Raw genomic sequence first — 25,165 nt, forward strand, 5'->3', positions numbered from 1 at the left:
ATGGAAGGCAGCAGCTGCCAGACCCCAGGAAACCGCGTCTCCAACCCCCTCGCGCCCCCCGCCCCCCGTTCCCCGGGGACTCGGCTACAGCAAGCGGGACAAGGGTCAGCTGGCTGCGGACTGATTGTTCTGTCCTGGGCTGCTCAGGAGTCTTCCAGACCCACTTGAGATGTGTATCTGCTCTGGGCATCCCGGGGCAAACTCCCACTTCCGAAGCCACTTCCGCTGGTCTTTCTTCCAGGAGGGAAGAATCAGGTGCGTTTCTGCCAGGGAGAGAGCAGTGGGAGTGGGGGGTCCCGAGAGCCAGGGGCATTTGGAAGGTCCCAGACTTTGGATGTTACGTCTAGAATTAATGACTGCGCCCCCCACCCCCGCCCCAGCTCTCTTCATTTTCTCATCCTAAAACGGCGGCGGTGGGGCTGGGGATCCTGCCGGGGGCGCCTGGCGCGCACATCAGTATTAGTCGCTCAGTTGTGTCTGACTCTGTGACCCCATGGACTGTAGCCCGCCAGGCCTCTCTGTCCATGGGATTCCCAGGCAAGAATACGGGAGTGGGTTGCCATGCCCTCCTCCAGGGGATCTTCCCAACCCAGGGATGGAACCCGGGTCTCCAGCATTGCCGACAGATTCTTGACCGTCTGCGCCACCAGGGAAGCACATGGCATTCATCAAATGTTGGCCCATCTCCTGATGTTTGGGAGACCAGCAGGCCACGTGCTGGTCTCCTCCTGACGTTTGAGGAAATGGCAGTTCCGAGAGGCTGTCGTCTGCCACACAGTGGGGAAGTGGCGGAGGCAGAAACCGACCTTGGGAGAGCCTGGCAGGAAGGCCTGCACACCCGGGTATCCCAGCGCTCCAGGAGACACACCGCATCCAGCGCGGAGACTGGCGTGCCGCGGCGCCCCCTAGTGGCCACATCTGGGGAGCAGCCCGTTTCTCAACCGACGGGCTTGGTGCCTGCAAACCTCAGCATTGTCTCCAGGGCACTAGACGTGAACAGTCAGGACGACACCCCCGCCCCCAACCTTATTGAGGGCGTCAGGGGAGGCTTCTGGGAGGAGGAGACTTTTTTTTTTTGCTGAGACTGCGAAGTGAGCTGGAGTTAACCAGGTGAAGGGGGAAGGGGAGGGTACACCTGGCAAAAGAAAACAGCTCTAGCAAAGGCCCTAAGATGGGAAGATGGTGGGTATTTTGAGGAAATTTCAGGAGTGCAGTGCGCTGGAGGCAGCAGAGTGGCAGAAAGTGTGGTGGCTGGGGTAACAGGTGCCAGATTGCGTTGCTTTGGGAGTCTCTGTGAGAAGCTGTATTTAAAAAAAAAAAAAGATTATTTTAGGTTCTGTTGGGTCTTCCTTGCTGCACCCGGCTTCCTCTAGTTGCCGCGAGTGGGGGCTACTCTTCCTTACTGTGTGTGGGCCTCTCATTGCGGTGGCGTCTCTGGCGGAGTATGGGGCTGCTCAGCCTCTGTAGTTGCAGCATGCAGACTCTAGCACGGGCTCAGGACTCGTGGTACACGGGGTTAGTTGGCCCACGGGCCTGTGGCATCTTCCCGGCCCAGGGGTCCAACCTGTGTCCCCTGCATTGGCAGGCGGATGCTCAACCACTGGACCACCAAGGAAGTCCAAGAAGCAACTGTGTTTTTGACCTAGTTACTGGGCTCTAGTCTATGTTGGTATAAGTCCCCTTTGGGCTGTTGGGGCCGACTTGTGAGGGGCTGTGGCCCCTTCCAGGGCGGGGGGATAGCTGAGTGGGACCCATTCACGCGCGCGTGCGCGTACACACACATACACACACACACACACACAGCCAGGCACGGAAATCTACACAAGACAGAACTTTATTGATGTAGGGCTTCCTGGTGAGGGGGTGTGTGGGCCCCAGGGCAGGGCCTGTAGCACCATCGTGGGGGTGGCCTGGATGACGGGGTCCCCCTGGGGCAGGCAAGGCAGAGAATGGGGTGGGTCTTCCCAGCTCTGCCTCCCCCCTCTAGCTGGTCTGGTCGGGGGCAGGGTGTCAGGGAGGTGGTGCTAATCCCCTCCCCCATAGCGGACATAGATTTCCCCCCCAGCTCAGAGTGGAGGGGCAGGGCAGTGCTGGGGGGGGCAGGGCACCGGCTGACCCCCTCCCCACCCCCACTCTTCACAGTACATATTCCGATCAAAGGCGGGTGTTGCGTAGGGGGGCTCCCTAAAGGTGGGTGGCAAGAGTTCTAGGGAGAGCAACTGTTCCCAACTCGAGCTCACCCTGGAGGAGCGGGGGTCTCTCTGTGAACTGAGAGGTGAGCAGAGGAGGGGCCGTGGGCGTGGCCAGCCCCTCTCCATTCCCTCACCACCCCCCCCCCCCCCGCCCCCAGTCAGGAGCCCTGCAGGAGTTCCCAATAAATAACTTCCAGCTCCATCTCACCATTCACTCCCAGTTCCTGCCCCCTCGGGCTCCTTCAGGCTGGTCAGCTGCAGGTCTGGTTCCCCCCACCCCCAGCCCGCGCACATCCAGGACTCGCTCCGAAGGCCGAGCGCCCTCTAGCGACCCTGGCAGGTTTTGCAGCACATCTGGCGGAAGTAGGCTCTGCTGCAGAACTGAAATTTCAGCACCAGGGGGCAGTAGGCGACCTTGTTCACATCCTTGCACTCTGAAAGGGGCGGGAGAAGAGGAAGGGGAGGGGAATCTGGTCTCAGCGCCTCCCCCCTCCCCCCGTCGCGGTGCGACCAAGGGCTGGACACCGCTTCCTAGCTTCTCTGTGCCTCGGCTTCTCAGCTCTCCACGGGGGGCTTCTAACAGTAACCATGTCACTAGGCTTCTCGGAGAATTTTGAAAGAGAGTGCAGGTCTGGGACTTGGACACCGTGTTAAAATCACGAGCAAAGTGTTCCTTCCCAATTACCCGTCTGGCGTATATAACCCTTGCTCGTTTCCCTTTGTAACAGACTGGGGACATAAACTCCAGTGTGGTCCTTCCTCTCAGGGTATATGTGTATTCTGTGTTCAAGGGTAACTGACAGTCTGTTCCTGATAATGGACCAGGGTTCCCACTTAGTAGTCACTGATGTATGACTGAGCCTGGGCTACACGTGGGTTTAGTCTCCTTAAGGTGGTACGGAGAAGGCACTGGCGACCTACTCCGGTACTGTTGCCTGGAAAATCCCAGGGACGGAGGAGCCTGGTAGGCTGCAGTCCATGGGGTCGCTAAGAGTCGGACATGACTGAGTGACTTCACTTTCACGCATTGGGGAAGGAAATGGCAACCCACTCCAGTATTCTTGCCTGGAGAATCCCAGGGACAGAGGAGCCTGGTGGGCTGCCGTCTATGGGGTCGCACAGAGTCGGACATGACTGATGGGACTGATGGGACTTAGCAGCAGCAGCAGCTTAAGGTGGTATTACCTCCAGTGAATATATTAACACATACCGCCACTCCTCCGCCTCTTGACAGATAAGAAAACCAAGACACAGAGATGGAAGATGAATCCAGGCAGTTTGGTTCCAGTGCCTAGAGTAAGTAACCTATAGCTCTCTATGAAATATACATTTACTTAGGTAGAAAGAGGTGTGTATATTTAGAGCACTGGTTTCCAAGGGAGGTGGTTTTGCCTCCCAGGGGATGTTTGGAGATGTCTGGAGGCAATTTTTCGATTTTCACCACTGGGAGGAGGGGTACCATTGGCATCTAGCAAGGTCAGGGATGCCGAACCGTTGACAATGCATAGGGCAGCCCCCGAGACAAGGAACCATCTGGCCCCAAACATCAGTAGTGCCTGAGGCTGAGAAACTGACAGAAAGAATAACATCAGGCAGATAATGTAGGAGCTCTCTTTCATGGATCACAGCCTTGTTATGGCGAAGGGGTTTGTATAACAATGAAGTTATGAGCTATGCCGTGCAGGGCCACCCAAGACGGACATGTCATAGTAAAGAGTTCTGACAAAACGTGGTCCATTAGAGAAGGAAATGGCAACCCACTCCAGTATTCTTGTCGTGAGAACCCCATGAACAGTTTGAAAAGGCAAAAAGACAGAGGACACGGGAAATGAGCCCCCCAGATCAAGATGCTACTGGGGAAGTGAAAGTGAAAGTGTTAGTCGCTCAGTCTTGTCCAACTCTTTGTGACCCTGTGGACTGAAGCCTGCCAGGCTCCTCTGTCCATGGAGTTTTCTGGGCAAGAATACTGGAGTAGGTTGCCATTCCCTTCTCCAGGGGATCTTCTCAACCAGGTGGATTCTTTACTAGTCTGAACCACCAGAGAAGCTCACACTGGGGAAGAGTGGAGGGCAATTTTTCCATGGGGTCGCAGAGTCAGACACAACCTAGCGAGTGAACAACAGCAAATGTCATAGATGGAGATGAACAGGGAGGGTTAGAGTCAAGGAGGTGGTTGAAGGAATGACCTGAGTTTGGGCCCCCAGAAAAATCAGGTTCCTACAACGCCTGGCACACAGTGGTACCCAATACATGCTGGCAGGCAGGAGATGATGAAAGATGGTCTGGAGGTGGCAGAGAAAGGGATGTCAGTGTTTGGAGGCACTCTAGGGACAAGGGTCAGGACCCTCAGCACTCCTATCTATGGCATCCTCTGGACAGGGCCCTCCCGGTCCCCCTCAGCCCCCCAGCCCCACAAACCTTCCAAGCCGTCCCCCGGGGGCGTGCTGTCACACTTGGCCTCGCACTGCTGTGTGGCGGGTGGCCGCAGGGCCTCGGCGCACTCGCGCGACGGCTGCCCGGTGTGGCTAGAACAGCGCACGGGGCGCTGCTGCTGCCCGAAGCCGCACTGCGCGGAGCACTGTGAGGAGTCGCCGATGAGCGGAAGCCTGGCACGGCCGCCCATCCCGCCACCCCTGCCCTGGGTCCCCGCTCGCAGGGGGCGCGCGCCTACCTCGCCCCACTCCCCCGCCACCCAGCGGGCCGGAGGGCAGCGGCGCAGGTTGCAGCGCATGGTGGCTGGTGGCTTGGCCGCGGGCTGGCAATGCGCGGGGGGCAGCGTGGCGCGGTGATCTGCGCTCTTACAGAGGACCACGCGGTGGCGGAGGCCCGGCCCGCAGCTGGGGGTGCACTGCAGTTGGGAGGGGGCGTTTCATGCTCAGTGGGCGCCCCGCTTCCCGCTTGAACAAGGACTGGGGTGGATGCCGATTCAGTGGGAACGGAGGACGGTATAGCTAACTTCGGACCAATCACGGGGCGCCCACTAGGGCCAGCGGGAGTGGGGAGGCGCCTGGCGGGGGGATTGGCGCCCGATGTGGGGCCACCCCGGCCCCTCCCTGTTCTGCCTAGGGAGTAGTGGGTGGGCAGCGGGCGGGAAGGGGCGGCTGACCTCCGACCAGTCGAGGGCGGCCCACTCCGGAGGGCAGGCGGGGCCGTGGCAGGCTTCCAGTACTGGGGGGCGCGGCTGCGGGCAAGCGCTGTCGTCCAGCGCCTTCTCCTCGGCCGCCGACACGCGGCGCTGGCACACGACAGAGCGGCTGCGCACGCCTGCATCACAACTGCGGCTGCAGCGAGACCAGTTCCCTACCACCCAGCTGCGGGGGGAGGGGGCGGTCTGAGACAGTAGGCCGGGCAGCACCCTGACCTCGGGCACCAGCAGGTCATCCTGCCTAACAACGAGCATCCTTACGGAAACTGGCACCGGAATGCCTGCTGCTCCCGCCACCCCACACCCCAAACTCAGAACATCTTTACTCTGGACCTGCACTGGGGGCAGGGAGGCACATCACCCCAAGGAGAGACGATGACCTGGACTTGACCAGGAAGCACCACTGCTTTGAGTCTGACTCTGAGACACCCCTGACTGCACCTTAGGGAGCCTGGACTCCTCTGATCCCAGGAGCTCGTCACCCCGACCCTGCATCTCCGCCGGCACTCACTCAGGTGGGCAGGGCTCCGTGTTGCAGGCACGCTGCCTCTTGGGCAGCTTGCTGTGGGCGCTGCAGTGGTGGGGGGCCACGGCGGAGCTGTCCAGCTGATTTCGGCACTCTACGGCCTGCACCTGGCTGCCTGGGGGCGGGTGACAGGCCCGCTCAGCCCTGCCTGGCCCAGAAGGTCAGCCTGGTGACCAGAACCTGCCCCATCCCGTCCCAGGCCTGGGTCTCACCGCCTGCACACTGGGCTGAGCATTTGGTCCAGGGCGCGTAGTGCCAGGAGTAGGGAGGCAGTGTGTCACGGGCGATGGGTGCATTGAAGCGGTAGCGGAGGGCGGGCAGTTCAGTTCGGGTCAGTACCTGGGGTCGCAGCGGCGGGGGGTGGGGGGCGGGGGAGGATCAAATAGAAGCCAAGTTCGAGGTCCCAAAAGGATGCTAACGTCCTCCTGCACTGTGCTCCCAGCCCTGCTGTTACCATGACGATGAGAGATGCGTTAATGGGTCCCAGGGCTTCTAGGCTCTGGGTCTGATCCGGCCCTTGTCGGAGCTGAAAGGTGGTTCCAGCCAGGGGCAGGCGGTGGGGCTGGGGGGTCCCAGGTAGCCCCTCCAGCAGCAGGGACTCCTGGTCTCCCTTCAGGGCTGGGGGACAGCAGAGAGGTCAGAACCCCAGCCAAGCTGATACCCCCGCTAACCCCCAGTCCTCATTCCCCCACCTCTGGCTCACCCAGGTGACTGAGGGAGAGGTTCAAGTCCTGGATGAAAATGTGGACAGAGCCTTTGGGGATCCAGACGACTTCCTCATACCCTGGACGGGGGAGATCAGGTGTCACTGGTTTGGTCTGGCCCTGTACCTGCCTGCCCACCCCACCCCCACGCCTGGTCCCTGATGACAGCAGTTAACCATTACTGTGCCAAGTGCTTACAGAGACGCCCGCTGTGTCTCTGGCTCTGTGAAGTAGATGCATCATTATACCCACTTTACAGATGACAAAACTGAGGCTCAAAGAGATGAAACAGCTTGCCCAGGTTTTATAGGTAGGAAGTGGTTCAGCTGGGATTTGAACTCCAACTTTCTTACCTCTCAAACCACTAAAATGGTTCAACCCAGCCTACCCTAAGACAAGCAGCAGGACTGAGCTTTGGGCAGAGGGGAGGGGGTACCATGGGGTTCCTGAGCCACATGTGGTGACTTGATGGTTTTAGCAGTCAGAGTCAGGTTGCCGTGCGCTCCATCACTTATGACCTGGATGATCTTGGGCCCCTGTGGACCCTCTATCCTTGCCCACCTGCATCCCCCATGCATACTGGTTTATCTGCCTGGACCCCCACATTGTCCCCTGGAAACCACACTTGGCCTTCAGTGCCTGTTTTGGCCCTTAACACTTTCCCGCTCTCACTGCCCCCCAAACACTCCCTGGGGTCTCCTTCCTTCAGCCCAAGGCTGGGAAGTCCTCGAGTTCACCACACCCTGCCGCTACCCTTGCCCCTAGTAAGCTTTGTGGTTTAGCACAGAGATCACCTCAGCCCACTTGCAGAGTCATGCTACTGGCTCCTCAAGACGGCATGAGACCCTCAGGATGGGGCATGGGAGAGATTTAGGTACCCACCCCCTGGGATGCTTTCACTGCAAAGGTTTAGGCACCAGAGCCCAAGCCAGTTCCTGACTGTGACCTGGGGCACCACTCCTGGATCTTCTGGGGTGAGCTGTGCCCCCAGCTGCTAAATGGGGGAGTGTGGGAGGGAAGCTGGGGTCTCACCAGTCCCAAGCAAGGCTGGGCTGAAGACCCCCTCGATGGTCTCGCAGGCACTCCCGTCACCTCCGCACACGCGGCATTTGTCTTCCCGCAGGTCGGAGCCCAGGACGCGGTCGCAGCCCACGTGCTGGGGAGGGCAGTGGTGGGGGAGCGGGTGTCGGGGAGCCACCTCCCACCTGCAGCCACCCGCCTCCCCTCCTGTCTCCGGGAGGCCCCTGCACCTTGCACTCGCCGCTGACACAGATGTCCACTGTGTCCGGGCGGCAGGGCGTCCCATCCACCACGGCCGCAGCCCTCTCGGTGTAGAAGTTGAAGCCCTCTGCTAGGCAGGTGAGCGAGCAGGCCTTCACGCCCCCTGGGGGGCACAGCCCCGTCAGACCAAAGGCCGGACCCCAGACCCAGCGAGGCTGGGCAGGCTGGGCAGAGGAAGTGGGGGTCCCCGCTGTTTAGTCCAGGCACTCATAGGCACTCTGGTTCCTTGGGAGAGGGGCTGCTCAAGACAAAACCCATGATCCTGTCTCCACCTGCGGCTGCCCACCCCCCACCCCCACCGCCCCACGACCGTCTCAGTCCCCTGCTCACCTCCCCGGTACGTCTTCCATGTGTAGAATTTTCCACGAAAGGGGACGCTGTCAAATTCAGAGCACTGCATTTCCCTGAAGTCCTGGGAGCCTGGGGGACAGTCCTGGGGGGGGGGCACCAGAAGGGAGAAGTCAGGAGGCCAGGTACAGAGTGGGGGGGGATGTAGTTAGGGCAGAGGCCCCAGGGTTGGAGAACTCATGCTCTGGAGACTGGAGGCAGGGAGGCCAGGGAGGAGGCCGGATAGACAGGTGCCTCTGCGATGGGAGTAGGTGACTCATTCCAGTTTGTGGGCAAGCTAAGAATGACACCTGGGTTTCTGGTTTCAGACCATGGGGCCTTTCTTGAGAGAGTGGGCCTAGAAAGGAGTCAAGCACCCTCTTCATGAGTGTGTGGGACTTGTGGCTGGGAGTTTTGTACAGGAGACAGTGGTCCCTGGTCAGAAAGGAGTGCAATGAAAACTTGGCCACTGGATTGGCAAGGAGCACAGGGTCAGCTTTGGGGCAGGGGTGGGGCTTTGGGGGGGAGCAGAATTGGGCAGTAGAGGAAGGGGCCCCTTGTGGCTGGAGAGGGTTGTCAGGGCCAAGCAATTATCTCCAGGTGGGAGACGCATCTACTGCAAACGTGTGAGCTGGAAGGAGCTGGGACACAGGACAGGTGTGGGGAGGGCTGGGAAAGTAGCGGGTGGCAGCTGCAGGTTCCAAAGAAGATGGTGGCCACCCGGTCAGAGCTCGTTGGAAACTGACTTATGCCTTTCTTTCCTCGTGTCAGAGGGGCCTCGGTTACCCGGATTGAGGTCCTAGGGGACTCACCTCGGTGTTGCAGGAGCGGTGCCTCCGTCTCTCGCCCAGGCAGTACTTGCCCCCGATGGTCGGCCTGGAAGCGGGGGCGGACAGGAGAGAAATGGGGCAGGGGGAATAGCGGGCAGGGACCGCCCGCCTCTCCTGGCAGAAGGGCCTGAGGGCTGACCTGGGGCTGTCGCAGTGTCGGCTGGAGGAGGACACGCCGCCGCCGCACGTCCGGCTGCAGTCGCCCCATGGGGTCCACGGGCCCCAGGCGCCGTCCACGCCCTCCGGCCGCGACCCGAAGGGGACGCAGACCCGCTTGTAGCACCACTGCGGGTGGGATGATGAAGCGGGGGTGAGTCTGACTCTGCAGTCTCGAGGCCTTGGCGATCATTCCCACCCTCTCCCCAGCCCCACAGCTCTAAGCCCTCCGGGGGTGGGGCGAAAAGGGGGGAGGATGGAGGATAGGACAGGGTAATGTAGGGGCGTGGCCTAAGCACACAGTCCCCAGCAGTGGGCGGAGCTAGTATTGGGCCAAGCATGCAGGGCGTAGCCTGGGAGGGGTGTGGCCTCGGGCAGGGGGCGGGACCTGCAGGCAGTGGGCGTGGCCAAAGCCGAAGGAGGGCCCCGACGGTGGCCCAGGCCGGTCGAGGCTCACCCCCTTGTCGATGGTGTGTGTTTGGCATAACGTGCCCTCGGCGGCCGGGATGCTGTTGGTGATGCACCGGTTGCTCTTGCTCAGACACCACAACTCGCTGCAGACCTCCTGCGGGCCAAGGTGCCCGCTCAGGCTCGGACCCTCCCTCCCACCTTCCTTGGGAGAACCCAGGCGACCCGCTCAGTGGGGCTCCAGCCTTCCTTTCCTGGGTTTCTTTTTGCAACCACTTGCAGGGTATAGGAGGGGACCTCCTCTCGGGCTATAAGCAGCACTTATCAAACATCTAGTGAAAGTGAAAGTCGCTCAGTCCGGTCCTACTCTCCAGGACCCCACGTACTATACATACAGTCCATGGACTTCTCCAGGCAAGAATATTGGAATGGGTAGCCTTTCCCTTCTCCAGGGGATCTTCTCAACCCAGGGATCAAACCCAGGTCTCCCGCATTGCAGGCAGATTCTTTACCAGCTGAGCTACAAGGGAAGTCCTATCAAACACCTAGGAGAGCCTCAAACTCCCTTAGGCACTATACTCTCCATTTTACTGTGGGAAAACCAAGGATCAGAGAGGTAGGGTCACTTGCTAGAGGTCACACAGCTACTAAGGAGGCAATCTGGATTCTATCCCAGAACTTCAATCGATCGCAGGGTCTACGATCTAATCTCTCTGTAGTTCAGCCCCTTCTTTAGAAGCTAAGTCCTGTCTGACCCCATGGATTGTAGCCCAAACCCATGGATTGGGCTTCCCAGGTGGCACTAGCCATAAAAAACCTGCCTGCCAATGCAGGTTAGATGTGAGAGCCACAGGTTCAATCCCTGGGTTGGTAAGATCCCCTGGAGGAGGGCATGGCAATCCACTCCAGTATTCTTGCCTGGAGAATCCCATGGGCAGAGGAGCCTGGCAGGCTGCAGTCCACAGGTTCATAAATAGTTGGACACAACTGAAGTGACTTAGCACACAGGCCCTTCTATCCATGGGATTTCCGGGCAAGAATACTGGAATGGGTTGCCATTTCCTTCCCCAGGGGATCTTCCTGGGAGTTCAACCCCTGGCACCTCCCAAGTTTCTAGAAGGAAACTTGGGACTGGCTGAGGAAAAAGGAGGAAGGATGCTGGATTTCTTTTTAGAGTGGGCAAAGCAGCCCACCTCAAGAGCTGTGGTTCTGAAAAATCCAGGCTTGATGATGGCTCAGGTCAAGGGCCCCGCCTTTAACTTTTTATTTATTTCCCCAGCGGGTGGTTCTTACTGTTTCCCCAACCTAAACTGGGGAAGTTCCCCAAAGTTTTAATCTATGAAAGGTTGAGAGAGGATAAGGCCAGGCTGAGTCTGTGTGGAAAGCTGCTCTAGTTCTCCCAGTGAAAAATCAGCCCATCTTCTTCCTGAGTCTTACTTGGGCTGGCTCAGACCCTGGCAACCCACTCTGGTACTCTTGCCTGAAAAATCCCATCGACAGAGGAGCCTGGTGGGCTACAGTCCAAAGGGTCACAAAGAGTTGGATACAACTGAGCGACTAAACACATAAGACAAAGACTCTGGCAGCAGGTTCTGTCCATGGCAGGAAGCTGGATCAGTCCCAGGGAGCCATTCTGACCCTTTAGGTCCAGGTTAATTAATATCCCTGGACAAGCCTTCCTGGGTTCAGGTGTGGCCAAATCTGACCCTCTAGCCTACATCCTGTTCACTTCCCAGAATCTTGCCTCTGAGATGTGGAAATCCTCGCCTCATTTTACAATCACATGTACTCTTCTCTTTGAACCCGATCCTCCCAAGCTTTGAAGATTTGGAATTGGACCCATCAATGGCTGCAGGAAGGGACGTTTCCCGTGTCAGCCTCTGAGAGATAACTGCACACATATGAGAAGCTTACAAGGTGGTCCTCAAACTTGCTTCCTCAGAGGATACTTCTCATCTAAAAACTCAGCCTGGGGCTTCTCTGGTGGCTCAGTGGTAAAGAGTCTGCCTGCCAATGCAGAAGTCATGGGTTTGATCCCTTCCCATGTGGGAAGATCCGACATGCCTTGGGACAACTAAGCCAGTGGGCCACAACTATTGTTCCCAGGAGCCACAACTTCTGAGCCCACGTGCAGCAATCACTGAAGCCCATTCACCCTACAGCCTGTGCTCTACAACAAGAGAAGCGCCTTCAATGAGAATCCTGGGCACTGCAACAAAGAGTAGCTCCTGCTCGCTGCAACTACAGAAAAGCCCACACAGCAATGAAGACCCAGCACAGCCAAAAATACATAAATAAATAAATAAAATTATTAAAAAAAAAAACACAACTTCAGCCTGGTTCTCTGGCTTCACTTGGGTTATATCCTCCTGGCCATTTGTTAAAATATGACAGATCCCACTTCTGACACCTCTTAAAGAGAGCTGCCTAGTCCAGCCCTGCTCATGCTCCTTTCCACAAGGAGTTGCCATGGTCTGTAAGAAATGAGTCCTGGGTCTCATTTAACTCTGGGAGACTTTAACTCCAGCACTGAGTTGCAACACATTCCCCCTCTCCAGGCCTTGTCTGTAAGATGGGCCTTGCCTACATATGGCTGAGAGGTGTATGACGACAGAGTCAATACGAAAGGGCTTGCACAAACACCTTGTTACGGAGTAATAAAGGCCACAACTACCTCCAGACCATGCATCAGACCCAGCTCTTTACACGTATTAACTGAGTTACATGTAGTCAATTATTTATCCCTTTGCCAGGAGGGCCCAGAAGATGTTCCTTGGAAAAATAAAAGGAAAAGTCTATTCAACATACAACCAGCAGTGGTCCGTGCTTGATAATCTGGCACTTCCTCCACCTCCCTACCTCATTATAAAATTTGGATTCATAAAAAAAACCTCGACTCAAATCATGTTCTCTAACTGTGACTTTGGCATTCTTCCTATGCCTCAGTCCCTCCCCCTGCAAATGTGTGGCTGTTAGGATTGTCAGGAGTTTAACTGAGATGATAGGTATGGCATGCTGGACCTGTAGTGAGCATTCAGTAAGTGTCTGCCATCACTGTCCCAGTTAGGACACCCGGGACACGGCAGAGGCTCAAGTGGCTTCTGAATTCTTTAGGAATTCACTAGAGGGAGCCAAGTTGGGTAGAGTGAGGTGGCAAGAGTGGGTTAAATATAATTGGATCAAGGGGCTTCCCTGGTGGTAGAGTGGTTGAGAATCTGCCTGCCAATGCAGGAGACATGGATTTGATTTCTGGTCCGGAAAGATCCCACACGCCATATGGCAGCTAAGCCCGTGAGCAACAACTACTAAGCCACCATTCTAGAGCCTGGGAACCACAGCTACTGAAGCCTATGTGCCTAGAGCCTGTGCTCTGCAACAAGAGAAGCCACCAGAACGAGAAGCTCACACACTGCAACGAAGAGTAGCCCCCGCTTTCTGCAACTAAAGCTTGTGTGCAGCAATGAAGATCCGGCATGGCCAAAAATAACTAAATAAGTAAATAAAATAAATCTTTAAAAAGATTTAATGGATTGAGGGTTTCTTTCCCTGTCTTGCACTGGAATAAAGTGAGGGCTTTTAACACCTCCCTGCTCGTTTTGAGTTAACACGGCCTCAGCTTGGACATTCAAACTGATCTTTTTGAGTCTTGAAGATGTGAAGGGCTGCGGCTGGGCTATTTGGGGTGAAGCTGTAACGAGTTGGGGAGCATGTTCAGGGAACTGGGGAAGGTGGGCAGGGGATGGGCAGGCCCTAGATAAGCCAGGGGTCCTTGGTGGCTGAAGAGGGAAGCAAGTGGGGCACCAGTTTCCTGGGAGGAGCTGGGAGGGCACCCTCAGCTCACTTCTCCTTGGGCGGATGGGGCTTCGGGAGCTAAGCCTAAGCCTCAAGAAAGAGTGGGGCGTGACCAGGAGGCTCAGAGGTTGTCCAGCTAAGGACTGGGGCCAAGAGATCTTATCTTGTGAACAAATCAGCGGGGGTTGCAGGGAATGAAGACAGGGTGTCCCTGGAAGCCTCCGTCCCATTTTTTTGCCAAGTGGGGAAGATGGTTCATCCCGTGGGAAACTATTTCCACCAAGTCTGGATATTTGGTTAAAAATGGCCCCATTAGGGATCTTGGGGCTTTGGTCCTGCTGCAACAGAAGGGGTACCCCCAGGTTCTCCCCAGCTCAGCCCCAAAAACAGGGGTCTGGAGAAGCAAGGGGATCCCATTCTTGTCCTTGAGCACTGAGATTGCGTGTGACATTTGAATAACCCTCCCATCCATCTCTGTGCCCGAACCACCACTGAGGCTCATATCCCTTCCCAGCTCTCCCATCCCCACCCCCTGTCCCCACCCCACCCCTGACCCTGGTGGTGGCGGGCCCCCTCCCCTCCCAGGAAGGAAAGCAGGAAGGCTCTCTCTACCCCGTATTTACACTGACGCGATTTGACTCCATGCTGGAAGCGGCACTGCTCATCCGCGTCATAGGCCTGGCCAGGGGCCACGGTTGGGTACACGAAGTCCTGTCTGGGGGGCCGGTTGTTCAGGCAGAGCCCCAGGCCCGAGCTGTGGAGAGAAGAGAGCGGCTGTCACACTGGAGGGCTGCAGGCCAAGAGCACACGGGCCCCAGTTGGGTGCGGGGCCCTGGAGAGCAGCCCTGAGCCGATCACCTTCCTTGGAGGCACCCCCTTTCCCCCCAACATGAGTGTGAGACCCTGGGCGGGCAGATCCTCACTCCAGAAAGCTGGTGATGTAGTCGCGGCTACAGGAGGACCACACAAACGGGTTGGTCTTCATGGTGATGTGAGCCGCCATGAGCTTCGCTGGGTCCTGGCCACGGGCCCCGCAGCTGTTGCCCACGCCGTCGTGGTTCATGCCAAACCTGGGGACATGAAAAGTGAGCAGCTCCACCAGGTGTCGGGCGACACTTCCCCGCTCCGCCTGCCCGCTGCCTCCCCTGTCCCCGGCCTCACGTGTGTCCGATCTCGTGGGCGATGGTGAACGCCGTGGCCAGGCCGATATCTTCGTTAATGCTACAGCTTCTCTCTCGCTCGCACATCCCGCCCACAGGGGCCAGGCCTGGGGAATGGGCATGGGGGTGGGGTGGGGCTGGGGGCTCAGGGCTGTGTCTGTCGGTTCTGTCCACTCTGCCAGGTCCCTACCCCCACCGGGGCCAGTGTTACCCAGCCCACCGCCTTCAGAGGTGCTTGAAACCCAGGGGACCCGGGTACCTAGTGTGCCGCAGGGTTTGTTCTTGTAGATGCAGATGTCATAGCTGTGGGAGGAGGCGGGGGAGTCAGGAGGCTGGGCTGCCTCCCTAAGGGCCGCCCCTCCCCCACCCCGCCCCTCTCACGGTCGAGTCCTGCCCCTGAACCGAAACCTCATGCTCTTCCCCCAGCCAGCCTTGGAGATGCTGGGGTGCATGAGTGGCCAACTGAACAAACGACAGAGTGAAGGATGCGTCAGTGCCCAAATAGACCCCCACCTGCCTCCCCACATTCTCAGGCTCCCAGCAGCTTCTCCCCTTCCCTGGCTCCCCGACAGGGCAACTGGACAGTCCTGGTCTCTCCCATCTCCCAGCACAAGTGACCTCTGCTTGGACTTGGGCAATCCCCTGGACCATTCGCTCCTCCCCCGGCCCCCTCCCCCACAGAAGGCCCCCCAGGAGTCTCCCTTGCCCCTCACCGTGTGATGAGCACTGCCGTGTCATGGTTGGCCACGCCATTCTCCGGAATGGCATTGCCATGGCCGCTGCGGTTCACGATGGACTTCTGCCACTTACAAAAGCTGTCCAGGGACTTGCCGGCGTGGTGGGTAATCTCCAGGGTGGGCTGAGGATGGACAGAGTGAGGTACACGGGTAGCAGCCACCCAGGGGACAATGCAGGCAGTGCTGAATTCTGTGGTGGTGGAAGGTGGGGGAACCTCCCCCCTCCCCCGCACCTGGTCCTCCGTGAGCAGGATGAGGCGTGTTACCAGGATATTAACGATGTTTCCCAGACTCGAGTCCTGGAAAAGTTTGGCAACCTGACCTCCAAGAAACAAGAGAGACCGAGTCTTAAGAGGGGCCCAGAATAGGAAACTTTAAGAGAAATGAGGACAACAACTTGTATCAATCAAGTGCCTACTGTGTGCTGGGGCTCAGACTATGCCTGCTGCCCAGATCTTCACAGAAGTAGGTATTAGTATTCCCATTTTACAGATAAGCCACCCGATGCTCAGAGAGCTCAGGACACACAGCTGGTAGGTGCCGAAAGTGGAACTCGAGTCTGGCTAAGCCTGCCTGCTAGTGTTTGTCTTTCTAGCTCAGCCTGTCTACTTGTCCTCCATCCTCAATGCCCACCCAACAGCTGCCTCTGCCCAGAGGCGGCCTGAAAGATGTGCACATCTGGCCTCATTCCATACTGTCTTTAAGGCACCAATTTGAGCATCACCACTGGAAAGTGGATGTGTGGAGGCAGGAAGCTCTGGAGACAGTGGTCAGAGAGAAGGAGGAAGTGGTCAGAGGAGAGGTGGATGACGGAGGCCACTCTGTGCAATGACCTTGAAGCCCTGAGCCATCACCATCCCATGTGGAAACTCCCCAGAAACCCTGGCAGGTTTGAGGAAACTTGGAAGCCCAAGGAAGGGAGGCAGAGCCTGGGCAGAAAACAGTGGGGTTAGGCCTGATATTATGTCTACATAATAGGTCATCTGTCTGTGCTAAACTTTCTCTCTTCCCTTTTTGCTTCAGTGGAACAACAGCATCACTCACCAAGCCCTGACTACGTGCCAAGTTGTCTAGCTGTCTTCCCTCCCACCACAGTTTCGTGACAGGTACTATTATAATCCCATTTTACAGAGGCAGGAACTGAGGCTCAGAGAGGTCCAGAGTCTTGATCAAGATCCAAGATGGGCACTGACTCTGAGTATGAGTCAGCCAGCTCATCTTGTATGAATTTACAGGAAGGCGCTCGGGTAAGCCCTGCATGCAGACAGATGCACGCCCATAAGTGTACTGCTAACCTCAACAAGTACCTGCAAATTGCCTGTTTAATTTTATACAGCAAACAATTATAGGGTAAGTGCTGTGAGTTAGGTGCATCTGTGAGCACTTTAGCAATTCACTGCATCCACTTAGCCTTATGAAGTTGGTACTATTATTAAACCCATTTTACAGGTGGGTAAACCAAGGCAGAGAGGCTAAGTAGCTTGCTCAAGGGCACACAGTCAAAGATTGGCAAAGCTGAGATTTAAGCCCAGGTTGGTTAGCTCCTGAGTTCATGCTCCTAGCCACCGTGCTAGGCTACTTGTCACCAGCAGGCTTTTCTTTCTAACTCACCCTGTCCCCTTCCCATTCTGTTTCACTGGCATTTGATCAGTGATGGGGGGATGGTAACAGCCCTTTTCCTGACTCTGGAGGTGGGCTCCACATTTTGGGGGGCCCATGCCCAGGGAGGGGGAGGCACTTACAATGTTCATGATGGCCAGCACGTACTGCTCCACATCCCGGCGCCCGTGGTAGGCCACCATCATCTTGTCAGCCACCACCAGGGTCTCCACGTAGCGCTCTCGGCTGACAGAGCGCTTCAGGCCTGGTTGGCCACGCTCTGTTTCATTGCCGAGGGGCCGGGCAGGTGGCGGTTTCAGGGTGCGCAGCCACCACGGCCGCCCCTTCCACGGTTTCTCATCTGGATGGACAATTTCTGGTCATTCTGCTGCTTGCTCGAGCTGTCTGATGGTTCATCTGGCTGTCAAACACCTCGTTATCTGGCTCTTGGTTCTACAATGGTGAGGCTGCCCTACTGCCAAACTCACTGGTCGAACAGCCACCCAGCATCCCACGACAATCAACATGACCATGCAACTTCCCGACAATTCTACTGCCGGAATCGAGGTGTGTAGCAGCCGGCTACACTGCCAGAACTGTGTGCTGGTATGACTCCCTGGCCTTCCGACTGGGCAACTTTTTACTCACCCTGCAGCCCAACTGTCTGGCTGCAGAATAATCCCCCTGCCTGACAGTCTCACTGACCATCCAACTGTGACACCCCTTTTCTGTTAGGACAACCCACTGTGGTTGTGTGTCTGCTATGATATGCTGCTACTTTGAGACTGTCAGATATGCAACTAACAACATTCCAGTGGTTCTGCATTTTCATTGGACAGAGATTATTTTTTTTAGCTCTGTGACTATCCTGGTGAATCCTTGTTGTCCAGCTGGTTCCCCCAATGGCTCAAGATGGTAAAGAATCTGCCTGCAGTGCGGGAGACTTGGATTCAATCTCTGGTTCGGGAAGATTCCCCTGGAGATGGGAAAAGCTACCCACTCCAGTATTCTTGCCTGGAGAATTCCATGGACTGAGCAGCTTGGCAGGCAATAGTCCATAGGGTTGCAATGAGCTGGACATGACTGAGCAACTAACACTTTACTTCCTTTCCTATCCCCTAAATATCTGATGTTATAACCGTCCCCCTGCACATCTGGTTGTAAATCTGATCTTCCGAATGGTGGCTAATTTCTCCTGACATTTTCCATTGTGCAACTGCTCCAGTATCTGCTACCACTATCCCACTGCTTAATTGTCTGATCAGATGATAATCCCAGAGATGGATGGTTTTACAGCACCTGGCTGGCTATCTGGCTGCCTGTCTCATTCACTGTTGGGCCATCGGACTCTGGAAGTGACAGATGGGCGGTTCCACTGCCTACGGCCCTGCTGACTGTCTGCATTGCTCCCTGCATGCAGCTGACCTTCCAGATGGAGGGACACCAGCATGTACCTCTATCTCGAGGCACAGGTATTGTGCAGGCCCTCTGCCCAGCCCCAGACAGCCAGTTGTACCTCTCACTCCACAGGCTGTGTCCAGGTGAGGGTGACGCAGAGAGGAACGCTTATATACCACGTGGGGGCCACTCTCCTCCGGTCCCCGGTGCCCCTTGGGCCCCCCTTGCAGGGGCTCGATTAAGTATTCTTCTTCATCTGCCACAATCAGGCCGTGCTGGGGGTTGGGAAGTGGGACAGAAGGTTCGGTCAGGTTCTGGTTCCCAGGACCCCTGGGACCCTATCTCAGTCGTTTTGATTTCATTCCTTCTGTTTTACTTGGTTTACGTTACTACCGCCTTTTCAGTTTCTTCAGATGGGTGTTCAGCTCATTAATTTTCAGCCTGACATAAGGCTACACATTTTCTTCTAAGTACTGCTTTAGCTGCATCTTAAAATAGCTAATCCTCTTGATTAGCTCAAAATGTTTCAAAATCTCCCACTGAGGGGGACTTCCCTGGTGGTCCAGTGGCTAAGACTCTGCACTTCCAAGGCAGGGGACCCGGGTTTGATCCCTGGTCAGGGAACTAGATCCCACACAGAACAACGAAGAGTTTGCATGCTGCCACTAGAGATCCGGCATGCAAGATGGAAGACTGAAGATCCCGTGTGCTGCAACTAAGACCCGGTGCAGCTGAATAAAGACAGAAAGGAAGAAAGAGAGGGGGGAAAAATTGGAATAATAAAAAACCCTGCCGCTGTGATTTCTTCTGTGACCTATATAAGTGTGTTTCTTAACTCCCAAGCTTGTAGGCATTCCGCCCTCTCTCCCAGAACCCTCCACTCACCAGGCCCCCGCAGGTGCTGATGGCCACGTGGGAGCTGCTGGCCTGGCCCTGCAGGTGGCCCGCGTAGAGGCAGTGGGGCCGGGCGGCCCTCTGCCAGGCCAGGCCTTCTCGAGTCCAGTACTCCACGGACACGTGCCCCGCCAGGAGGCGAGGGCTGTGGGTCAGGTTTAGCAGGAAGTGGGTGCTGGGTGCGGCCACCTTGTAGAAGAGACGGGCCTCTGCTTGAGGTCCCGTGCCCCGACGCTGCCTCCGGGGAGCCGGGGGCGAGAAGGCCAGCAGTGCCCCGTTGTGGTCCACTCGGGTGGGGAAGGCGATCTCATAGCTGTCTAGACTGGACAGGAACTCATCTGTGGGTGAGGGTTAGAGGCCTGGGGTGGGCCCCGGGAAGGAGCCCTGTGTGCTGCCTGCTTGGCTGCCGGGTGAGTGAGGCTGGCTTCAGTGGCCCCTGAATCTGGGTCACTGACCGCAAGACTCTGGCCTCACCGACCCCATGGGCCTCCCCCCACCACGATCCCCGTTCAGTTCCCACTGCCACCCCCCACCCTGGGTTGGGCCTACCTTGAGACCGGAAGGCGTGTGTGACCTCGAATGCGAGGCCCAGCCCCAGGGCGAGGGCCCAGTGGAGGATCTGGCAGGCGGGAGCCATAGAGGCCACGTGTCCACATGTCTCTCCCCAGCCCCGGCTGCTGGCAGCCCACGCAGCGCTGCCTTCCCTGTTCACAGCCTGGGCAGCATCACCGGGCTCCTGGGAGGCGGAGGGGTGGGAAGCTGGGTCAGGGGGGCCTGGACCTACTGCCGGCTGGAGCAGTGCCAAGGTCCCTTGCCAGGTGGACAAGGGCACCTGCAGCCAACCCTCTCCCCACTCCAGGTTTGAAGACTGAACCCATTTCTAGCTCAGTAAACTCCCTCCTCCTGCCCACCCCCCAAGCCCCCAGCATCCTCCTTATCCTCTTAGGACAGCTGAGGATCTTAACTCCACGAGCACCTACTATGTGCCGGCTACTGGCCAAGCACATTCATGCCATCTCATTTCATCTCCATGATAACCCTTAGGATTCATTCATCAGGTGGTGACTGTATATAAGATAGGCTTCCCTGGTGGCTCAGGCGGTAAAGAATCTGCCTGCAATGCAGGAAACGCAGGTTCAATCCTGGGTCGGGAAGATCCCCTGGAGAAGGGCATGGCAACCCACTCCAGTATTCTTGCCTGGAGAATCTCATGGACAGAAGAGCCTGGCGGGGTACAGTCCGTGGATAATATGAATACAGTCCCTGCCCCACTCCCCCCTCAAGCCATGGGACTCAAGTCTCCCAGGAGCAAGATGACAGACCAGAAAATGAAGAGACACATGATTCAGATCAAGACATGTTCTTTATGAGAAGTAACCGAGAGGCTTGGAAGTGGAGGTGGGAGGATGAAGAGACAGGAGAAGGTGTGCCAGGGGGAGGAGCAGCAGGGGCAAAGGTCCTGGGGGCAGGGAGGAGCTTGGTGCAGACCCATGACCCCGAGGGCCAGTGCAGGAGGACCACATGGGGAGAGGGAGACTGGCCTGGGACACATGTGAAGGTCAGTCAGCATGAATTTTCAACCCAGATGAAACCCAAGGCCAGTGCTTGGCACCCCTCCCACCCTGGGTGAGGGGTCCCGCCTTGGGATTCTCTGCCACGGGTAGAACCACTCACCCCACCCTGCATCCTGGTCTCTGTCCCCATGACCTCTCTTCACCCTAGCCTTCCAGCCTGGCCCTTAGTCCTGCTTCCTCTCATTTCCGATTCTTCCTCGAAGCTTCAGGCCTGCGGGGCAGGTTTCTCCAGCCTCTACCCTGGGCCAGCCTGCCACAGACACCGCTCTGGGCCACCACCCCGTGCCAAGCCCTCCACCCCCTCCTGTCTCCGCCCTCCTCCTCCTCCTCTGTGCAATTCCCCCCTTAATCACACACTGTCTTGTTTTCTTTGCAGCCTGGCCAAGTCTGAGAGTTGATCCCCAAACAGGGCAGATCAGCTCCTGAGGGATGAAGCCAGATAGATGCTGACTTAGAAGCTGACCTCTCCCCCTCTTCTGACTGGAGCCCCCCCGCCCCCCGCCCCAGTGATGGGGAGCTCACTCTCACTCTGACTGTGTTGCTCTTTTCAGACAGGCTGATGTTCACCCCGGGGGTTTCTTTCTCCCCCTCCTGTTTACCTTTTGGGGGCTTCAGTTGGTGGCGCGGTGTCGAACCCTTGTGTGCGGGTCCCTCTGGGCCTCAGTGCCTCTTCTGGGAGCCTGGACAGGGTGGGAAGGGGCAGTGAGGAGAGCGGAGCTGGGGCTGGAGTTCAGGGGTCACTGAGGACACCTTCTCCCCCGCCCTGGTCAACCTCCTTTTGGCTTTTATCCTCCCTCGGTTCCTAGCCCCCAATCCCCCAAAGTTCCCTTCTCCCCCACTTTTGTCCCCCTCTCCCACCCCACTCCCATCTCCTCTCCCATTCCATCCCTGACTAGCTCTGGGATTAAAGCCCTCCCTGCGTGGGGTCCCTTGAGTCCCTTCCTGCCTTAAGCACCTCCCCATGTCCAGGAGGCAGTATTCTCCCTGCAAATGAGGCTGGAGCCCCCGGGCCTCCCCCAGTCCTGTCTCTTTCCTCCTCCAGCCGCTGCCAGGCCGGGTTCAGTCCTCACCTCCTTCCTCTGAAGCTCGGCCCCTCCCCCCAACAACCTCACCCGCCTCTGGTGCTTCCAGCTCAAGGGGATGTCGGGGAGAGGGTGGAGGACCCAGCTCAGGTGATGGGTGGGGTGGGGTCGGAGGAGCCTGGAGGGGGGATCAGGTACGAGGTGTCTACCAGGGGGAGGCCAGCATCTGTAACAGGGGCACAGCCTGTGGGGGGCGGGCCATGAACAGCTTGGTGACTCTGGAGCAGGGAAGAGAGGAGGCCTGGGGACAGGTAGAGGATTCCGGGCCCGAGCCTCTAGGGGTGGGGGCAACAGGATGTCAGCAGGGGGTCTCCCCCAGGCTGCACGTGGGGGGTGATCACACGTCTGCGACTGTGTGACTTTGTGTGGTGTCGCCCATGTGACTGTGTGTGTCTGCCCATGTGACCCTGCGCGCGGCTGCAGGAGTGTGTTTGTGTGTGTGTGTGTACCCAGGCCTGGCCTTCCCCCCAGCTCCTCCTCCTGGAAGGCTAGAGGGAGGTGGCCGGCGTGGGGGAGGGTGCCAGCTCGCTGGAGGCTGGGGGAGGAAATGCCGGACGGAAACCGCCGCTACTATGGAGACTCCATCCCACCCTGGGGATCCTGGGGGGACCCCCGCTGCTCTACACCCAGACTCCAGGGCCGTGCTGGGGGCCAGGGCCACAGAGCCTCCCTGTGGAGGCCAAGGCCGAGATGGAGGCTGCCCCGGGGCACGACTCCCTGCCTGGAGAGGAGAGCAGACAAAGGCCCAGCCCGGGAGGAGGCCGGCACCCAGGCCCCCGCTGGGTAGGCAGCCAGCCGCTAATTAAAGGCCCTGAGCCCCTGGCTGGAGACGCCGGAGACAGACCTCCGAGGCCCCAGTGACCAACTCAGGGGAAGTGGGCGGCGCCCCTCCCACACCCAGACACACACACACACACACATATACGGAGACTTGAGGGTGACCATACCTGTGCAGCCGGGGGACCAACAACCAGACACCCCCAGACCCACAAGACACCCCCCAACTCAGCACACACTCACACCTCCCAACACCCGAGACACAACCACACACTTCCCAGACCTACGTGCACACACACTCATTCACACACACACACCCGGGCCTACGTGCACAGACACGTACACACTCAGAACAGACCAGAACACACTCACACAGTCCTGCAAACCTTGAGACCCACCAGATGTCTGTATCCACAAGCGTCTACATACTCCTTACACCCTGACACACACAGGGAGACACGCCGGCAGATGTGTGCAAACACACACTCATCCGGACACTTACCCAGGAGACCCTGAACTCCATGCACACACTGGCTTACACGCACACTTCCGCAGACACACAACACCCACATCACACACAAGTTCAAACACAGCCAGACATTCAGATTTTCACGTAGGCACACAGGCGCTGACACACGGCATTTACACAGACGTGGATATCCACATCCACAAACACGCACACCCGGAGCAAACAAACCCAGACCCGAGCTCCCAGGACCTCAGGGGCGCGGTGCGTGTCGCGCACGCTCAGGGGCATCGCACACCGCCGCGGCCCCCACGGCCCGGCGTCCCCGGCCCCGCGGCCCCGGGCCACCCCCGGGCTGCGTCGCGGACACGCAGGGTCGCCCGCAGCCCCCCGGCCCGCCGCGCCCCGCCCGCTCCGTTACCCGCGGCCGGCCGCCCGCCCGGGCCTCCGCCTGCTGTCCCGCCGCGGTCTCGCCGGCCCGCGCGCAGGAAGGGAGGGAGCGAGCGCGGCGGCGTGGCCGGGGGAGGGGGCGCGGGGACGGCACTTCCTGAGCCGCCTGCCAGGGTTATAAAAAAACCCCCAAACCGCGCGCCGCCAGGACCCCGCCCGCCGCCGCCCGGCCTGGGCCGCGGGCTGGACCCGAGCCAGGGCCCCGGGAGCTCGGGCGGCCCCGCCCGGACCGGCGCCCCGCCGGGGGGGCGGGGGAGGGGTGGGGGCAGGGGGGGCGACCCGGTGGGGGCGGGGATAGTGGGCGGGGGAGTGGGGGAGGGGAGGAAGACTAGGGTCAGGGTATCGGGAGGGAGGGAGAATTGGGTAGGGGTAAGGGGAAGGGGGAAGGGGAGCTGGGGGGGTGGTCGGGGGAGGGGGAGATGGAAGGGAAAGAGGCGGGGCAAGGGGGAAGGAGGCAAATCGGGTGGGGGGATCAGAGGCAGGGAAGGGGGAACAGCGAGGGGGAGGGGAGGGCCCACTCCCTCGCCAGCATCCGCAGCGTCCACAACAGCTGTTATTTATTGAAGGCTCCTCCTCGCTCAAGCAAGCATTTATTGGGCGCCTCCCGTGTGCCAGGCACAGTGCCCAGGGAGCCTGCATCCATCTCAACCTGCTCCAGCCCTCTCAGCTCTCCCCCCTGGGAGTTTGAGCAGCCCTGAGCCTGGGCGTGGCCTGACTGGGCCCATTTCACAGAAGGGGAAACTGAGGCCAGACGGTGGGGGGAGAGTGAACGCTCCCTGAGAGGAGGGGTCCTGTGGGTTTTGGACAGCCCTGGGTCAGTGCGCCATAGATGAGCTAATGCATGAACACGGGTGACCTGGAAGGTCAGAGCAAGGTTGGGATTCGAACCCTACGTGGCCGGCTCCCCCTCAGGCCTCTGGGCGCCCGTCCAGGAGGCTGGAGCTCCTGGACAGGATGAGGCGGTGACCCCTAGACCTCACCATTCCAGGTATTTTCCAGGCCTGGCCCCCAGGGAGCTATGCAGAGGCTGGGCTGGCCTTGCCCTTGGCCTTCTCGGCTTCCTCATCCCTGGGTGGCTGAGGGGGCCGGTAGTAACCTTTACAGGGCCGCTGGGGGAGGGGTTCTCTCCATAGCAAACTTGTTTTTGCCTTGAACTTAGAATGACATATCAGGGCTCCTGCATACAGTAGGTGCTCTGTAAATACCACAGTCCTCCTGGAGCTCCCACCAAGTTGACCCTTCACTTCCATCCCATCCTGTCCCCCCTGCCCCACCACCCACCCCGCCAGAGGGGGCGGGCAGCCCATCCTCCTGTTTGCTACCCACTCCCGGGAGGGAGGAGCAAGTCTAAATGAGCCCTCTCTGCCTCTGCCAGCCTGACCCTCTGTTCCCCTCGTGGGCCTGTTGGGAGCCCGCCCTGCGCTGCCTTCTGTTTACCTCTTTCTCCATCCAGAGGTGGGGGGCAGCTGCCTTTGTCTTCTCTGTTTGCCCTGATGCTAAAAGCTCCTCCTTTCAGCCCAGTCTGGTCCAGCCACAGGCCCTTCGTCTGCTGATGGGTGGCCACCAGACAGCATGGAGAATTTCTGAGTTGCTTTCAGCCGGGAGAGTTCCCAGGCTGGGCCACTTACTAGCTGTAAAACCTCATAATTATCTGGGAAACGGGCTCT

General features: G+C 58.3%; 2 protein-coding genes and 1 long non-coding RNA gene across 5 annotated transcripts; 2 read left to right on the plus strand and 1 right to left on the minus strand.

The window, feature by feature from the left end:
* The first annotated feature begins 126 nt into the window (after positions 1-126).
* LOC122699600 lies at positions 127-5,855 on the plus strand. Its single transcript, XR_006342643.1, has 3 exons — positions 127-255; positions 3,427-3,488; positions 5,784-5,855. It is a non-coding gene; the product is annotated as an uncharacterized LOC122699600 (long non-coding RNA).
* ADAMTS10 (ADAM metallopeptidase with thrombospondin type 1 motif 10) lies at positions 1,819-23,596 on the minus strand. 3 transcript variants are annotated; one of them, XM_043911738.1, is made up of 26 exons: positions 23,470-23,592; positions 21,323-21,403; positions 19,699-19,885; positions 19,141-19,487; positions 18,374-18,530; positions 17,001-17,218; positions 15,492-15,575; positions 15,235-15,380; positions 14,781-14,824; positions 14,523-14,628; positions 14,285-14,431; positions 13,974-14,115; positions 9,550-9,726; positions 9,145-9,290; positions 8,988-9,051; positions 8,179-8,281; positions 7,818-7,951; positions 7,600-7,723; positions 6,567-6,647; positions 6,318-6,481; positions 6,076-6,202; positions 5,849-5,978; positions 5,299-5,503; positions 4,864-5,040; positions 4,611-4,770; positions 1,819-2,626 (listed from the first exon to the last, which is right to left on the minus strand). In XM_043911738.1, the coding sequence occupies exons 3-26, from the start codon at positions 19,784-19,786 to the stop codon at positions 2,517-2,519; spliced, it is 3,381 nt and encodes a 1,126-aa protein (XP_043767673.1). In that variant the 5' UTR covers positions 19,787-19,885; positions 21,323-21,403; positions 23,470-23,592; the 3' UTR covers positions 1,819-2,516. The 3 variants fall into 3 exon arrangements, 2 of the variants coding, with proteins under 2 accessions (XP_043767673.1, XP_043767674.1); XM_043911739.1 differs by having other exon boundaries at positions 9,619-9,726; positions 23,470-23,591; XR_006342641.1 differs by lacking the exon at positions 1,819-2,626 and having other exon boundaries at positions 4,630-4,770; positions 5,299-5,456; positions 23,470-23,596.
* LOC122700721 (proline-rich proteoglycan 2-like) lies at positions 22,006-24,464 on the plus strand. Its single transcript, XM_043913791.1, has 4 exons — positions 22,006-22,056; positions 22,298-22,588; positions 23,334-23,780; positions 24,411-24,464. Exons 1-4 carry the CDS (start codon positions 22,006-22,008, stop codon positions 24,462-24,464), a joined length of 843 nt encoding a protein of 280 aa, XP_043769726.1.
* The last annotated feature ends 701 nt before the right edge of the window (positions 24,465-25,165 follow it).

This window comes from Cervus elaphus, chromosome 9 (genome assembly GCF_910594005.1).
Source record: "Cervus elaphus chromosome 9, mCerEla1.1, whole genome shotgun sequence".
Taxonomy (NCBI): domain Eukaryota; kingdom Metazoa; phylum Chordata; class Mammalia; order Artiodactyla; family Cervidae; genus Cervus; species Cervus elaphus.

What these genes read in the sequence shown, in the direction of transcription:
- ADAMTS10 (XM_043911738.1), bottom strand. Translation starts at nt 19,786, where the DNA reads ATGGCTCCCGCCTGCCAGATCCTCCACTGGGCCCTCGCCCTGGGGCTG. An exon ending in CCCAGCCTTGCTTGGGACTG is followed by an intron (nt 6,648 to 7,599) that starts GTGAGACCCCAG and finishes TCCCCCGTCCAG; the next exon opens with GGTATGAGGAAGTCGTCTGG. An exon ending in ACGGAGCCCTGCCCACCTGA is followed by an intron (nt 5,504 to 5,848) that starts GTGAGTGCCGGC and finishes CTCCCCCCGCAG; the next exon opens with CTGGGTGGTAGGGAACTGGT.
- LOC122700721 (XM_043913791.1), top strand. Translation starts at nt 22,006, where the DNA reads ATGAACAGCTTGGTGACTCTGGAGCAGGGAAGAGAGGAGGCCTGGGGA. An exon ending in GGCACCCAGGCCCCCGCTGG is followed by an intron (nt 22,589 to 23,333) that starts GTAGGCAGCCAG and finishes GCGCACGCTCAG; the next exon opens with GGGCATCGCACACCGCCGCG. An exon ending in GGGGCAGGGGGGGCGACCCG is followed by an intron (nt 23,781 to 24,410) that starts GTGGGGGCGGGG and finishes GCTCCCCCTCAG; the next exon opens with GCCTCTGGGCGCCCGTCCAG.